The following is a 16,557-nucleotide window of genomic DNA, read 5'->3' as shown; positions in this document are numbered from 1 at the left end:
TAGAACATTTATGGCCCAGTTTGTCTGACCACAATTCTTCTATTTGTGCTTCCCATAGGGCCGGGATGACAGGCAATCAACTCAAGCATTCTATTGGTTGTTACTACATTCTTTTTTTTTTTAATATATATTTTTTATTATCAAACTGAATTACAGAGAAGTTCCAGTTTCATACATTAGGCATTGGGACTACACTATCTCTGTTACTACATTCTTTTGAACTCTTTTTGACTAGGCTGCCTTCTAACAGTGATCCTGATCTCTGTCTGACTTTTTATTGGATATCTTTTGTTTACCAGCTCTAAACTGTCTATTAAATAGACTTTAAGTTTATAATTTCACATAATATCCTAGATAAAAATTTATTGTGGTCACTCACACCTTTGTCAGAAGCCATTATTTGCATCAACAAATGAGTTTGGCTCAAAATAGCTTAGGTGACGTGGCCTATGATTATAACCACACTTTGATCTACAGTCCTTCAAATGAAAAGTGTCAGCCCCTTAATAGCTTTACTATCAAATATTATTTTGGGGAAAAATATATAGCTGTCGCTATAAAAATTGGTCAATATGTTATAGCTGTAATTTTATTTTATTACGTAGTTCAAAAATGAACACCAGAAATAAAATAGTATTATATTTTAAAGGCATACCATGAATTCAAGTAATCTGTGAATTCACATATAGAATTTATAGGAAGATATGGCTTATTGTCACCAATAAAAATAAACAATGTTCCTTTCTGTACTGTGAATAGTAATAGTATAATAATTTAGAAGTTCATACAGCAATTGTTCAAGTTTTGGGACAAAGAAAAAAGTATCAGTGTGAAAAAAAGTGAAAACTGGAGAATTCTAGAACTTGTATGCACTCAACATAACGTTTTATTGTTTTTTAAATAAATTTTATGTACTATATTAAAGACCTTGCAGTCTTCAAGAAATATCCCAATGTACAATCTAGTTTGACATTGTCTGCTTTGTGTATTATTTGACTCCTTCACATACTTATTATTAACCATGTACTATCATGTAAGGATAAGATTAATATATCATTTATAGATTTTTTAATTTGCTTATCTTTGTGAATGAGAAGAATGATACACAGCTATATTAGAGATGTTCCAATCTCCTTTCTTTACCAAACAAGCAAACAACTTTACTGAGCTGAAAAATTTGAAAATGCAGTACCTATTAATTTTAACAGAAAAATCATAGAAATATATTTTCTAGGATATTAAAAGTGTGGATTTTTAATGACAGAGCAAGATTCAGACAAAAATTAATTTAACTTGTTTTTATTTTCAAATGAGAAAAGTTGACCTTGGTTGAGTCATTAATCAAACAAATGTGAGGCAGGTATTTGAAGGCTTTTATAGAAAGATAGGAAGTGTTCTACTGAAGCATGTTTGAGTTTTGACACAAGGTATCAATTTCTAAGAATATTGCAGTACTTAATATAATATCCAATTATCAGACCTTTTGAGGTCAAATTTTAGATTTCATAACAAAGTGTTGTTTTTCAGAGACTGAAATGAGTTTACACATTTACATAGATGTGTCTCATATATGATTGAAAATCCCAGTATAATTCTGGATTACACTTCATTATTTTCTACCTATTAGCATTTCACACTGCTTGGTGAATATAATTTCTTGTGACTCAGTGAACTTCTCTTTAAAGTAGAAATCTCTGCTATATCAGAAACTTGGTACTTCAGACTTACATTGAAATTCACAAGACAAATAACAAGAAGTTCTTCTTCATTTCCCTCTTGGAAGTCTGAAGTTCTACCAACTCCACTATTCTGATCACAGAGACACTTCAGTTAGTCTTTCTTGTTTGTGACCCTTTAAAAGTGAATTAGTTTCTTCCTCAAACAAATAACTTTGCCATGCACTTGTTTTCATCTTGCAGTTTCAATTTAGTGTTCAAAGTGTCTAATTATATTTCTTCAAGAAAAAAAAAACACCAAATGAATGACTAGGGATGAAAAGTTGATTATCAAAGAGTTTTTAAGCTACAGAAAATCTTGATTTGATTGAGCAGCTCACTACCTCTCTTCATGAGCCTTACTTACGTTAACATTCATTCTCTACCACATCTTCAAACATCTCACAAAGAGGCAGTGACAAATATGTGTTGCATTCACATGCACTTACTTCCTCATATAATTTTATGGCTCTGTTTTGCAATCTTAGGTGAAACTGTCAGTATAAGAATTTGCTGGGTGGACCTGTAATTCTCTGTTTTTTAGACAAACTCTTTTGGAAAATTGTTAGCTACAGGAAGTTTTACTTTGTGTACAGTAGCTGACTCGATAAATTTTTGTTGCTTAAATATCAATGTAGTCATCATTCTGGTTTGGAGGCCAGATTTTCAACATAGGCTATATTTAGAGTTTTAGGATAAGAGTCAATGGAATCAGATAAGCTCTGTGTTTTTACTCCTCAACGTTTACAGATGAGTTTTGAAACAGCCTAAGCAAGATAGTGATTTTAGGGTATCGGAGAGAGAAATAGAAATGTATGTTAAATTAGGTAGTAGAAATCATGTGGCAGAAATGGAATGACTACCAACATCTAAATGAAGTTCAAGAGAAGTGCATCCACTCTCAGGCCTTCAGCAATCTCTAAAGGCTCAAGATTCACTGAAGAACAGGGTGGTTCACAGGGACCACAGTTTTCAATATCAGAAATGCACTATTGCGTATCAGTTTTCTTCCTCTAAATTTTCAGCAGATTTTAATTGTTACTTTCCTGAATGGTTTTCTCTTACCCAAAAGATTTCTAGCAACTTATTTCAGATTGTTCCCCCCGACCCCTCCACCCCCCTGAAAAAAATAAAGCACCGAATGACAATATTGAAATCTGGAAACATTTAGTGAAAAAGTTCACTGGTTCTATGTTTCATATAGGAAGCAATTAAAATAGCAGTTTATTACAAAGATATGTATTATCAATATATTCATTATATGAAATAAGGTAAAAATAAAAAATGAAGTATACATATACTGCATGGCACTTGTTAATATGCATATAATACAGTCAATATGTATTCATCATATTAACAATTATCAGATATAGGTGCCTATGTGCTGGATATTAATACAAGGTCATATGATTAAGAATAAAACTGATTAAAACATTCTAAATTATTCAGTAAGAAATTTTATTGTTCTTAGAAAAATATTTAAAATTCACTAAAACTTTTTTATAATATAATCCAGTTCTCTTTTTTTAACCTATGAATCTCTTCAATAATCCCTTTTCATCAAGTTTTAAGTTCTTTGGAATATTTGTTACACATCTCAAAAGAACTAGCATTGTCCAATCAAGTGGTAGGCACCACTTATTTCTCTCATCTGTATACTTTTTGAGAATAGCAGAAAAGGTGAGTAAGGGTATGCAAAGCCCGAGTACTAAAATTACTTTTATACTTAAATGACTTGATATTACTAATTTCCTAGTGGGAATGTGTGCTTTGTAAAGAACCAAAGTTTAGTATGATTTATCTGAGCAATTAAATTCTTCTTAAAGTTGGCATATTCACAATGGCATTTCTGTTCTTCCTTTATGCCAAGGATCCTCTGTTTCACCTGGAATCACACAGATCTGAGAGAGGAAGAGGTCGATGTCCTTTTGACCCCAGCTCTTCCTTCGTCTCCACACTAATTGGTAATTACCTTTCCCTCAGACATCGGGTAGCAGTCATGATGATTCTGAAACTTATTTTTCAACTTCAGAACATTCTTTGGCACTCCTCTATATACTTTGCCTTGTCATTTCTGTTTACTGGTATTGAGAGCGATAATGTTAAGTTTCAAGCCATAGTGGTATGTGCAAGTTGTGCTATGATGTATGTATGTCTCATCTTAATGAAAAGAAGACAAACTATCCAATAACACATGATGTAAAACATTTTGGGTGATATCATTGACAGTTCACAAAATGCAGTTATATGACACCTTTATTTTTTAAAAATTCAACGAGAGAAAATAAACTATATTTACTCTATGTTAGCTCTTTATGGTTCAATTATATAAAGTAGTTCTGACAACTTTTACTATATATGACATTGGGTATCATTTTATTATTCATAGAATTCAGGAAAACATCATTTTGGGTGAAAACTTCAAGCTTGTTAATCTAAATTATTGTTAATATAGAATGCAGGGATGAACTAGCTCAAGCTGTCAATAAACATGGCCATTGGAATAATGGCTGATATACATTTCAATGTGAATCAATTTAATTAAATGAGGCTCTCATCTAAAAGAAGAAATGCACTCATTACCTTATGTATGTAACTGTGACCTCCCCTGTTCATCACCTTTACAAGAAATAATTTTCTTTAAAAAAAAAAGAAGAACCTCACTTAAGACACAATAAAGTACTGTGTAGCATCCTTTCTCCTTTATATTATTTGGGATTGAAAATAATGCATTTGTAAAAGGCCTCTAAAACTGTGGAAGTTTGGGTGAAAAGGAGTTCTCTAGTATAAACTGAAAACGGCAATTCCTGAAACAAATCATAAGTGCTAGTAATATAATTCTGGTTCCTCAGTATTGAGGGTTTCTCATTCAGTTATGCCATAGAGTAACAAGACACTATTAAACTATTTGCAACACTTACAGCTACTAATGCTAGCTTGTTTTTGTAGAAAATGAGAACTCATGTAGTAACATGTAGACATTTCATAATTTAAATAAGCTGATAAAATTTAAAACTGCTGATAATTAGTCAACACGTTTTCTGTTCGATTTGGAGTTCATATTGGTAGTATTATTGAGATCTGTTTTCTGTGAACTTGTTTGGGGCAGTCAATTTTTATTGGTCTTGAATCCAGTTTGGCTTTGTAAGAGTCAAAATCAAAAGAATGACACCTCTGGTAAATCCAAGGTCCATATGCTTGAAATTCTTCAGGGGGATATGAAATGCACACATTTGATAGACACATAAAATTTTTTACCTACAATCTTAAGTGATTTTATGACTTCGTAGGTGTAAGATTTGAAAATATCTGAAAAAATTCTCCTCTTTTTTGACCATAAGCCTTTTGCATAGAATAATAGTCCTTCCATAAATATCATGAATGGAATAATCACTAAAGTACCCACGTGAAGAGGAAAAACAAAAATGAAAATGTTTCTCCCAAGAAGAGAAAGACATCATTGGCTGAGATTTACATAGCATGCACAGGTTCTATAAAGTAACAGTTAAAATATTAGAAGAGAAAATCAATCATTTTGACATTTTGCTAAAAGGTGAAATGTAATTTCTATAGCTACTGTGCCACTCAACATCCAGTCTCCCTGGATTTTGTTTATGTAAGAAGACAGGAATATAAAACTGAAATTTTAAAGAAGGAAATATTACCGGAGGGACATTTCCAAGTGAGTTTCATTGAACTTCCAAATCAAATTACGCTATGCTGAAATGTGAAGGACCTGCCATCTGGATGGCTGGCTGTTTCGTTTATTCAAAAGAAAAATCAAATCAAAGGAGCCCTCCAAGCTAAACACAAAAGTTACAGAATAATCCCTCCAAAGAGAAGAAATAAAAATATAATTCTTCACTTTTATACATTCGCTTTCATCCCGAAGTACCTTGGAGAGATCATTCCCTCACTGTGGAAATGCAGCCGCCACTAGCGGAAACCTGATAACCTATGTGAGCCAGAAGCTCTTTAAAGGAGGGGAAGTAAAAATAACTCACTCGATTGAAAAAGCAGTAGAAATGTGAGCTGGAAAAAAAATGGAGCTACCTGAGTTGGAATTTGGCAAGCTTGGTGTCGCTTACTCTGACAGGGAAAGAATGTATTAATATGTTCTTTTATGACCACACATGTTCTGGGCTGATGAGTTCAAACAAGTTTCCAGGAAAAAAGGTGGATACCAGTAAACCATGGCTCCTGGTTTCTTTGTTAAGTATACATTATGTGAGTGTTTGAATACACTTTTCAAGGCAAAATATTCAGTTTGGTAACAATATTCATAAAACTATAAAGAGAACCAAGAGGAAAATTGATGCTTGCAAAACTGACACTGTTTTATATTATTTCTTAATTTCAGATGCAGTTTTAACTTCTGTGAACTTGAAATCAATTGACTTAAGATTACCAGGAGTAAAAGACTATTGAGAAATTGAATCAATATAAGAGATAATTGGATAGGTGAAAAACAAGTTAACACACTTTGTGAAAACTAATGTACAATGTAATTTAGAAGTAAAATATTAAGAATTTACAATAGTTCAAAAAGCAAAAACAATAACCTTATTGAATTATACGCTTCATTTTTATAAACCAACTTTGTTGAAACCTTGACATTTCCAGCAAAATGAACATCTGCATTACTTAGCCATGTCTTTTGAATCATCCAAAGATACTTAGGTCTTCTCTAGCTAAGTAAAATAATAAATTAAGTTACTATTTCATGGCTAGCACGATAAAATCCAGGAAATATTTTCTTTATGTCATATTTAATTTTTCCAGGCAGGGAACAGTCTAACTGATATTTTTCTCCATCAGTTCTGATTGGTTTAATATTGCAATATTTTCTAGTTGATTTTCACTTCTGTATCTTTAGGATCCCTCATGGGTTTGTTTGTTTTTATATTACAAGAATTTTTCTTTTTTACTAAAAAATTTCCATTTGCCAATAAGTTATAAATTGTATTATACGTTTCAGGTGTAAAATTTAATTTTAACCACAATACCTGAAGAGCTGAAACTGTTCTAAGATGCAGAGCACTTACTAACGTTTGAGGAACACTACTCTGATTTGCCAGGACATTTTGCTTTGAAACTTGTTATTAAGATACTTGTAAGGATACTTTTCAAGTTAAAGGCTAAATTTTATTCCAACAGATCAGCATGACATTATTTTATCTCTATACATTGCTTGCCTTACATTATATTCTACTGCGAATAAAATGATAAAATTTATAGACATAGAAATTGTCTTAAAAAGTTGAAGTTCAGGGAATTGTATCATGGTAGAATACTTACCTAGTGTACTTGAAGCCTTGAATTCCATTCCAGCACCGAAGGAGAAAAAAATGGGGAATATGCATCTCGTTATCAATTCTATAATTCTAATGATTAATCTTGAAAAATAATTTAATATAAGTGAGTATGTCAAGTTCCCACCCCTCAGCCCTGGGGCTTGAACTCTGGGCCTGAGGACTGTCCCTGAGCCTCTCTGTGCTCAAGGCCAGCATCCTACTACTTGAGCCACAGTGCCACTTCCAGCTTTTTCTGACTAATTTATTGGAGATAAGAGTCTCATAGACTTTCTAGTTTACGCTGACTTTGAACGGTGATCCTTCATTCTCCGCCTCCCAAGTAGCTAGGATTACAGGCTTGCGCCACCAGCGCTGCGCTCTAATTCCTTGTCTAGGACTTTTACTCCCTCACATCTGGCAGAGTACCCACTCTCCACATGCTACCTGTACAGGAGTAGCCATAGCTCTAAGAAGTTAAAGTTCTAATAGACCATTGTGGTCTCAATCTATTTTGGCCACCAAAATAAATTTAGAATATGGACACGGGATCCAGTAAATGCAAATTGTAAACCCATTTAAATTGTACTACTTTTGTGTCTCAGAAACTAGTTACCTTTGAAAATATGACATAATCTAAAGGTTATTTAAAAAAAATTCTGTAAGTCATCAAAATTCCAAAGAACAAGCTTTCTCTAATTACAATAATAATTATAAGATTATAGTTTGTCGCTAGAGTATGTGTTTTGTGTAAATATTACCAATCAGTACAATGACATTGAATATTTTCACTCATTTAATTATAGCTGAATGTCACTTGGCTTTAAAGTTGTAGTCTAGTTTATTTTCCATTAATGTGAAGATATTTTGGTAACTTTTCTTAGGAAAAAATGGGTGGGTCAGAATAAAAAATGACTACTTACTATAATATGAATTTGTTTCTTTACATTGATAATAAGGTATGAGAGGAGAAATTTACCCTTCTGACAAAAAATAACATTTCTCGCAAACACATTTGGTTCAGTTTACTTAATTATAGTTTCTAGCACTTGTCTAACTTGTTTTAAGTCTAAGTAATGTAGTTTATATTGTATTATTTGAGTTGGTCACTCTGTTTTCTTTTATCCAAATACAGAAAGGAAATTGGGTAAAACTGGAAATAGATTTTCTTTTGTGCAAATAACATGACTGGATGTGGCATTATTTGTATTGCTGTGCTGCCATCTAGTGGCTTCCTATGATATTTACTAATTCTAGAGCATTAAATCAAATAGGGATAAATGCCATAAAATTAATGTGCAGTAGTACAAAGATTGCATTTCCATATTAACAATCATATTAATATTATTTAAATAAAGTAACTTAAATCTAATATGAAACACTGCTGACTTTTAAGAAGTCTATATTTTATACAAATTACACATTAACCATTCAGCCCAGTCCATACTAGAAAAAATTTATATATACAATAATTTTACAAGATGAAGATTATAGCTTATAAGGGAAATATAATTCACCTCTAATTAATCAAAACAAAATATTTTAGAAAAATCCACAATACAATTGTAATATTTGGATAATGTTTTGGGGTCAACTTGGTGATTAATATCACAGTGTTTATGAATCCCAATATGTTTAATACTTTCATAGTGACTCTCTTTTGACTATATTCAAATAGTGCAGACTAAGCCTAGGAAATGGTACCTATCCTTAACCATTGGGTGCATTTTTCTCAATGTTCTTTCTCCATATGTGTATATAAAATTTGTGGTAAAGATAGCACAAATTGACGTTTAGAGATGCGTTTTGTTTCTCACTTACACAACTACTACTACTACAAAAAAAAAGAGGAGTTGGAAAGGTAAAGCAAAGCACTCATTTTGCAAAGCCAGTGAGGGGCAGAGTCGGGCTTCCCTCTGTGGCAGTGTGATTGTCCTGTTCATACCTTGCACACGATCGTATTAATATCATAGGCTCAAACGGAATGTGGTCTGCATTTCCTCTTTGCAGGTAAATATAAGTACTGACTCGATTTTAAACGGTGCTCCCACACAGGAAGTGAATTGTTCACTGGCCTCTACAGTGACTACTGGGGCCGAGACGCTGCCATCTTCCGTAGCCCTGGCCGGCTGCCGCATCTCCGCACTGAGCACGACGACGAGCGCCTGCTGAAAGGTGGGACTGAAGAGGAAACAGGGCTTTGGGAGATCAGCATTGCAAACAAGTCCAGGCTACCAGGCTAATGGATAATCACAGTATCAACACGACATACCTTTTACAAAGTTCAGGCCCTTTCTCTCAGCAATATTCTTGAAAAGAGTGCATGTCCATCATGTCATATACACATTAACACAATTGTAAAATGAATTTCCCTTTATAGCAATGCCTAGAAACCAAAGTTTCAATAAAAGGAACAAAACAATTATATGGAAAAGGAAAGACCCTACGAAGTTTCGTCCGGTCATCAATTGGTATCACTTTTCATGAAATGATATCTTTGCCTTGCTTTAATATAGGATCATCTTGCACTTTAGAGACAAAACTCTAGGAAAATCAGGAAACCGTCACTGACATAGAATTTACTTGTAAGGAATATTTTTTGTGTGTGTTCCAGTCCTGGGGCTTGAGCTCAGAGCCTGCGCTATAGACCCCTGAACATTTTTGCTCAAGGCTAACACTATACGACTTGAGCCACAACTCCACTTCAAACTTTTATGTTGTTTAACTGAAGATAAGTGTTTTATGGACTTTCTTGCTCAGACTTTCCTGCCCATGTTAGCTTTGAAAGGTTATACTCAGAATTCAGCCTCTTGAGCTTCTAGGATTATAGGCATGAATCACCAATACCCAGCCACGAATAATTTTTAATTTGTCCCAATACTTAGGAACTAAATGATATATTATAGTGAGAACCTCTATTATTTCCACCAGTTTTATTAAGCTTCAAAATGGTCAGTTGTTAAAAGTTTTATGTTATTCTTTAAATGTTCTCCATGACTTATTAAGCAGTAGTAAATTATTCAAATCCCCTAGACGATAACTGCAAAGATTTGTATTTCTTGTGTTATAAGAAAAATGATCCTCTATGATACTGAATGATAGCTTAACTATGACTTAACCAAGTAAATACTGAGAGACATCTTTGCTTTGATGGAGAATTTTTGTTTATATTTTATGTACAACCGGAGAAAACTTAGGAAGACCATTTTTATGGTGCCCCCAACCTGTGACTTAATTGAATGCATTTTAAGTCTGTAATAGATATTTAAATTCTTTTTATCTCCTTGACTCTTTAATTTCTCAGTTTACTTGCTGATTAATATCTATCATTTTCTATCATTTACAGATAACTGCAGATCATTTTTTAGGTGTTTGATGTTGGTCTAAAATGTTCAAGGCAAATGTAAATGTAAATGATGATTTTTAAAAGTAATACATAATTTATTGGGATAATTTATTTTGTGATTTTTGTCTATTTCTTCCTTGTTTTCTTTAACTTCTGTAGAACCAAAGTTTGTAGGTTCGTATATGATTCCTGACAATGAAGACCACGATGACAACAAGCTGTATTTCTTTTTTACCGAGAAGGCTCTGGAGGCAGAGAACAATGCCCACACCATCTACACCAGAGTGGGGAGGCTATGTGTGGTGAGGCTGGCACTTTCTGCCTTCAAGCTCACTGAGCTCACAGTTTATGGCCAGGCCTTTGCTATCAATTTTATAATAGGTTTCTACTTTTTTATTTATAGTGTTCTGTAGGCTTCCTACAGTGGTATTTGCTAAAATAATCTCTTTTTTTCATATTCATGTAAACCTCCTATCTAGTGAAAGTCTCATCTTACAAAAACCTTACACTCTATGTTGCTTCTCATTTTGTGAACCTTATTGAGAAAAATGTCTATAATTAGTATTTCCATATGAAAATGTCATTTCTGTTTGTTAAATGGATCTAACCAAACTGGTTTGCTCTATTGAGTCCATAGTTTACACAATACCATTGTGTTTGAAGAATTCATTTGGTTGATTGTCTTGTGGGGAAAAATGTGTAGTTTGTAGAATATATTCAGGCAGGTTGTTTGGGAACATTCAAACCAATTGAATTAACAATATACATTGAGAAAATGCTAAACACCATACTATTGTAAAGTTATTTTGGTATTTAGACAGATTTTAAGGACTAAATGTCAAGAATTAATGTATATGCACCTGTATATGCATGCATATGGTGTGTGTACATATTGATGGTAAATAAACATGTCCATATACTGTATATATGTCTATATTTCTGTATATTTCAAACTCCTTTTACTAAAGGAAGAAAAATAAATGGATCCTTTTACATTCTGAAATAGACAGATTATTTTTCAACAGTATAATAATGTAGATTACTGTGTCACAAAAGCCACTACCTCCTTTAGGAGATACTGCTATATCCATTTGACTATGCTTTATTTTTCACAGAATGATATGGGAGGGCAGAGAATACTTGTGAATAAGTGGAGCACATTCCTCAAGGCAAGGCTGGTTTGCTCAGTACCAGGAGTGAATGGCATTGATACTTACTTTGATGACTTAGGTAACAAACTAAACTTTACTCTTTAATCTGCATAGCTCTCTATAACTCTATTCCAAGCACATATATAAAAACTGACCCCCAAAATATTTGACCTAGGATAACAAAGACAATCCTCGTTACATTAGAAGCAAGAAGTCTCTGGTTCCTTTCTTATGATCCAGCTCAAATGCCACGATAGCAGCAAAAGTTATTCATCATGTTGTAACTTAGTCATGGATGTCTGAGTGCACGTCGAATCTGTGTCTCACATTTATGACAAATTCTAAATTATTTTATGTGAATATATTTTTATTGCATACCATGAAGGCTACATGCAATGAGTAATAGAATGGGCTTTTACTTCTTTTTAGAGGATATTTTCCTGCTACATACCAGAGACCATAAGAACCCAGTGATATTTGGACTCTTTAACACAACCAGGTGAGAAATTTGTATGGTGAATGAAACCCACATAAAACAAAGATATTGCCCCACTGCAGCCTCTCATTTCATGGTGCACATGAGTTGGAAATACTGCAGCCCAGCTTGCTGCTGTGCTTTTCTTTCCATTAGAGGTCACTTGTTTCTCTTTCTCCCAGGTTTGGAATTGTACATTCATTTTAAAAGCCACAATCTCAAAAATCCAGATTCTTGTTTTTGCTTATATTAATCCAGCAGCCTATTGAGATCAGTAGACCAGATTCTGATCTGTTCCTTCTTTGACCTACAACAAAATGACTTTTTGTCACGTATGGACTGTAAAATTGACTTTTCTTTTTACTTTTCTCATTTTGTGTGTTTCTGATACCAAACTTCTAACCAGGTATCAGGCACTTTTGCTCACTGGCTGTTACTTTACCATGTGAGCCATGGCTCCAACACCCACAAGTGGATTTTTACTAAGACAAGTTTTCAGAACTATTAAGTGTTAAGCACTCATCCTTAGAAGTTATTTTGTCTTTCCATTTGAGTACACCAGTTATGTATGGGTGACTACACAATGATTTGATAGAGTCCACTGCTGACTTTGTCAATTCTCTTTATTCCATTTTTATTTATTTACCAGTCTTTCTGGATGTGAGCTTCTTTTACAACACTGATTTATACCAGTTTTTTGATGCCTGTCAATTGTGTGTTCAATAAATATTCCCCACCCCACCCCCTGCCAAATACTTTGTCATAAAACATTCTCTTCAGTCATTTATTCTGGTTATCTTGCCCCTATGAAGATTCGTAGTGAATACACATTTCTGAACTGCTGCTTAAAAGCTAGAGCTTATAATTGTTAATTGGCCCCTCTGTGTGTTCATAGAAAGTTCTTTCCATGAAATTGTAGACAAAATAATATAGCCTATGTGTTAGTAAGTGAACAAAAATTATTTCTAGAACTGATTTTGGTTGAAGGTTTCCATACACAATCCTAAAGTTAGAGCAGGTTGAAAAATGGTTAGATTGAGAAATACCAGAATAATTTACCTGAATTCCTTTGACAGGGATGGGGGATTTTACTCAGATCTGCATGTGTATAGATTGGCCATTGGCTGTAATGTGACCCTGTACACAGTGCTTACTTATTTTTCATCACATCATTTGTTTAACTTTGCAACAAGTGACTTGGAATGTTCACTTTGGAAAGAATATTGAAAAGCTCTTTAAGCATCTATCTCCTTGTAAAGTGACCTTTCTTATAGCAAAGTAATATGGAAGTAATTATTCCCATTAACCATAGTGTAATGCAAATTAAAAACAGTGAATGCAATTTATAGGTATCCTGGGCTGTGGACCATCTCATTGCTTTTGTACTTCCTCTATTTCTCATGCTGATGATTTATACATTACTTATCATTTAATTGCTTAATATGTTGAATTCAAGCTACGAGATAGGATAATTTTTTTATTTTAGTGGATATGATCCATTTGTAAGCTAGTCTCTTAAATAATAGCATTTTGAAACTTTCAGAGAAATCAAAAACAAGACATGCTATTATTTCATAATTTCAACTTTGTTGAATTCATATGTAAATCTGAGAAAGAAAAATTCATAAGAAGCTCCCAGATTTTAGCTGACATGAAGGTTGATCCTTTAATGATGATCAAAGATGGAGGGTCCCATTAGCTGGGAGGCTGTCTTACTTTTCCCACTATCCCAAGCATTTCTAGTTGCTTCGAGGTATGGTATAAAATGTGTGATTTGGTGTCCTAAGACAGGAACATGACTTCTGGTCAGCAGCTATCCACAGCATAGGAAATGCTATACTTACACAGAAGTTTACATTTTATAAAGCACTTTCATAAACAATCAATATTTTGATTTGTGCAATACAGAGGCTAGGAATTTTTTTAAATTCTAATTGATGTATTTGAAACATTTGAGTGGGTGAATTGTTAGTTATAGACTAATAATTACCTTTTTGAATTTTTCAGTAATATATTTAGAGGGCATGCTATATGTGTATACCATATGTCTAGCATTCGAGCAGCTTTTAACGGCCCATATGCACACAAGGAAGGCCCTGAATACCACTGGTCACTCTATGAAGGAAAAGTCCCGTATCCAAGGCCTGGCTCTGTAAGTTCAATCATTTAATGAAGTATTCTTATTAGTGAAAGTGTCTTTTGGTAATAGTTGGTCACTGTTCCACAGGTTGTGCCATATTTTGCAATTCAGTAAGGAATTTTTTAAGCTGGGATCCTGTGGCTCACTCCTATGATCCTAAATACTCATGACACTGATATATGAGAATCTCATCAAAAAGCCAGAAGTGGAGCTATGACTCAAGTGGAAGCATGCTAATCTTGAGCAAAGAAGCTCAGGGACAGTGCCTAGGTCCTGAGTTCAAGTCCAAGGACTAGATCAAAACAAAGCAATTCAGGAATTTGCTGTCTGAATTATGCCTAAAGACAAAAGAAATCAATCCTCATATCAATCTATAGGCTTATAATCTAATGAAAAGAATATAATCTATAATGGATATTCTCTAGCAACATTATAACTTATATGTTATCTCTTATATTTGACTCAGTATCTCCAACCAAAACTTCACTTTTAAGGCAAACAGTAAAATGTTCTTCAGGACTGTGTTTAGGGACGGATACCTCTAATCTTAGCTACTTGGAGAGTGGAGAAATTAGTATCAGGAGTATCATAGTTCAAGGCCAGTCCAGACTAAAAGTAAATAAATAAAGTTGTCAAGACCCTATATGAAAGAACAAGCCATAAATGATGGTTTACCCTTGGAACCCTACCTACTCAGGAGGTTTAAGTGGAAGGAATGAAGTTAGATGACAGAACTGACCAAAAACATGAGACACAATCCAAAAAAAAATCACTAAATCAAAAAGGGCTAGATATCTGGCACAAGTGGTATAGTAAAATGTTGCAAATTCAAACTCTAGTACAGCAGATAAAACATACTATCTAGATTTAATATTCTTTTATCTGAATCAGTCTCCACGTTTTCTAGGCCAAACATTCTCCTTACTTGTTACTTTAGTAGAGCATAGGATCTTGCTTCTGAACTATTGTTACTGAAATTTTCTCTAATTACTTATTCAAATGTTTGTGCTTCTAACTGGGCACATGTCTAAAAATTATTATGATGATAATGATTTACCATAGCACATCCTGACATAAAAATCAGCAAGATGGGAGAAAGGTTACATGTACTATACAAGTCACAAAGAGCAAACAACTAACTTGTCATGCAAGTCACCATCCAGTTGTCCTTGTAAGGTCCTACCATTACACACATCCACAACTACTTTCAACTCATGTAGAAACTGTTTTGCTTTTGTCCAACCAAAACCCAGAGTGGAAGCAAACTTTATCTCCACTAACAAGTATATGGCTTGATCATTACAGTCACTTTCTCTCACTGGTCTCAAATGATTACTTCCAGTAAGGCATAAAATATATTTTATTTCACCACACTGATTGAAAGTACAACTTAAATGGAGGAAACTCACTCCTGTGGCTTTGCTGGAAATGCTTCTTGAAACCACAAGGTCTTAAAGGGGATTGGAGGAAGTGATTGGTTACTGAACGGCTTCCAGCAATTTCAAAATGTTTCCAATTATATATCATGAAAATAGACTCCAGTGAAAAATCCATGCCAAATCAAGAAATATGGCCTGATTTTTTTAAACAAACTATTATAAATGCCTTCTTTGCCAAAATATGATTACTAAACTGTATTTAGGCTGTACATGAATATTTTTATCAAGATAGTCATTGCAATTACTGGTGGTCAGGGAGAAAAATAGAAATGAAGGATCACTTATTCATCAGCATGAATCAACACAATTAAAGGAATTCTAAAGGAGTAACTTAAGGTGCCATTGCACAGCTAATTTTACAATTGGTAATTCAGTAATTGAGACATGATGTACCAGTTATTTCTGGTTTTCTTAGTTGATTGTGTCTAATCCATACAAAATAATACAAATTTATACAAATTGTGGGAGTACAACATATAGAGACTTTTTCCTCCAAATACTTAAGAATGATGAAACTTCAGTAGGTAACCATGTTAGAGCACTAAGACTCTTGCTAGGAAAATAAACAGACCCCAGAGAAGTTATTCTAGTCTTTTTAAAGGAACACTGGCTTGCATACATGAGATGCTCAACTTGAAGAAATGTAGCACAACAGAAAGACTTTATATTTTGCTCAGTGTTAGGTTCTTTACCTTCAAATCTTTAATTTAGAGTATTCAAAAGCAAACATTGAAGAAAGGGGGAAAATTTGAACATTTGTATTGTGCACATTTTTGCCTTTTTCAAACTAACTGGGTATTACTAACTGGATGGTCTGTGGTTAACATACTTTAGCCTCAATTTGCAGGTCTTACTATAGAACCCATTTCTTGAATTAGAAGAACAAACATAAAGCTATTTTAAATGGACTGTTGATTAATAAAGCACATTCTATTTTTCTAATTATTCTTGTATAAATTTGCTCTCAAAGATCAAGGTTAAAAAAATTACCTAAATCACC

At 33.6% G+C, this 16,557-nt stretch overlaps 1 protein-coding gene across 2 annotated transcripts in view; it reads left to right on the top strand.

Moving 5' to 3' along the window:
* Positions 1 to 16,557, top strand: part of Sema3e (semaphorin 3E) — a 204,485-nt gene that overhangs the window by 153,778 nt on the left and 34,150 nt on the right. For both annotated transcript variants that reach the window (XR_007210076.1, XM_048339921.1), the window contains exons 5-10: positions 3,586 to 3,679; positions 9,062 to 9,181; positions 10,512 to 10,654; positions 11,468 to 11,582; positions 11,933 to 12,002; positions 13,986 to 14,130. Coding sequence is in view for 1 of the 2 variants with exons in the window: in XM_048339921.1 (XP_048195878.1) it covers positions 3,586 to 3,679; positions 9,062 to 9,181; positions 10,512 to 10,654; positions 11,468 to 11,582; positions 11,933 to 12,002; positions 13,986 to 14,130 (687 nt within the window). In the remaining variant the exon portion in view is untranslated. The remainder of the gene's footprint in view (positions 1 to 3,585; positions 3,680 to 9,061; positions 9,182 to 10,511; positions 10,655 to 11,467; positions 11,583 to 11,932; positions 12,003 to 13,985; positions 14,131 to 16,557) is intronic.

Source organism: Perognathus longimembris, chromosome 2, assembly GCF_023159225.1.
Source record: "Perognathus longimembris pacificus isolate PPM17 chromosome 2, ASM2315922v1, whole genome shotgun sequence".
NCBI lineage: Eukaryota > Metazoa > Chordata > Mammalia > Rodentia > Heteromyidae > Perognathus > Perognathus longimembris.
This window is presented reverse-complemented; position numbering and strand designations above follow the sequence as displayed.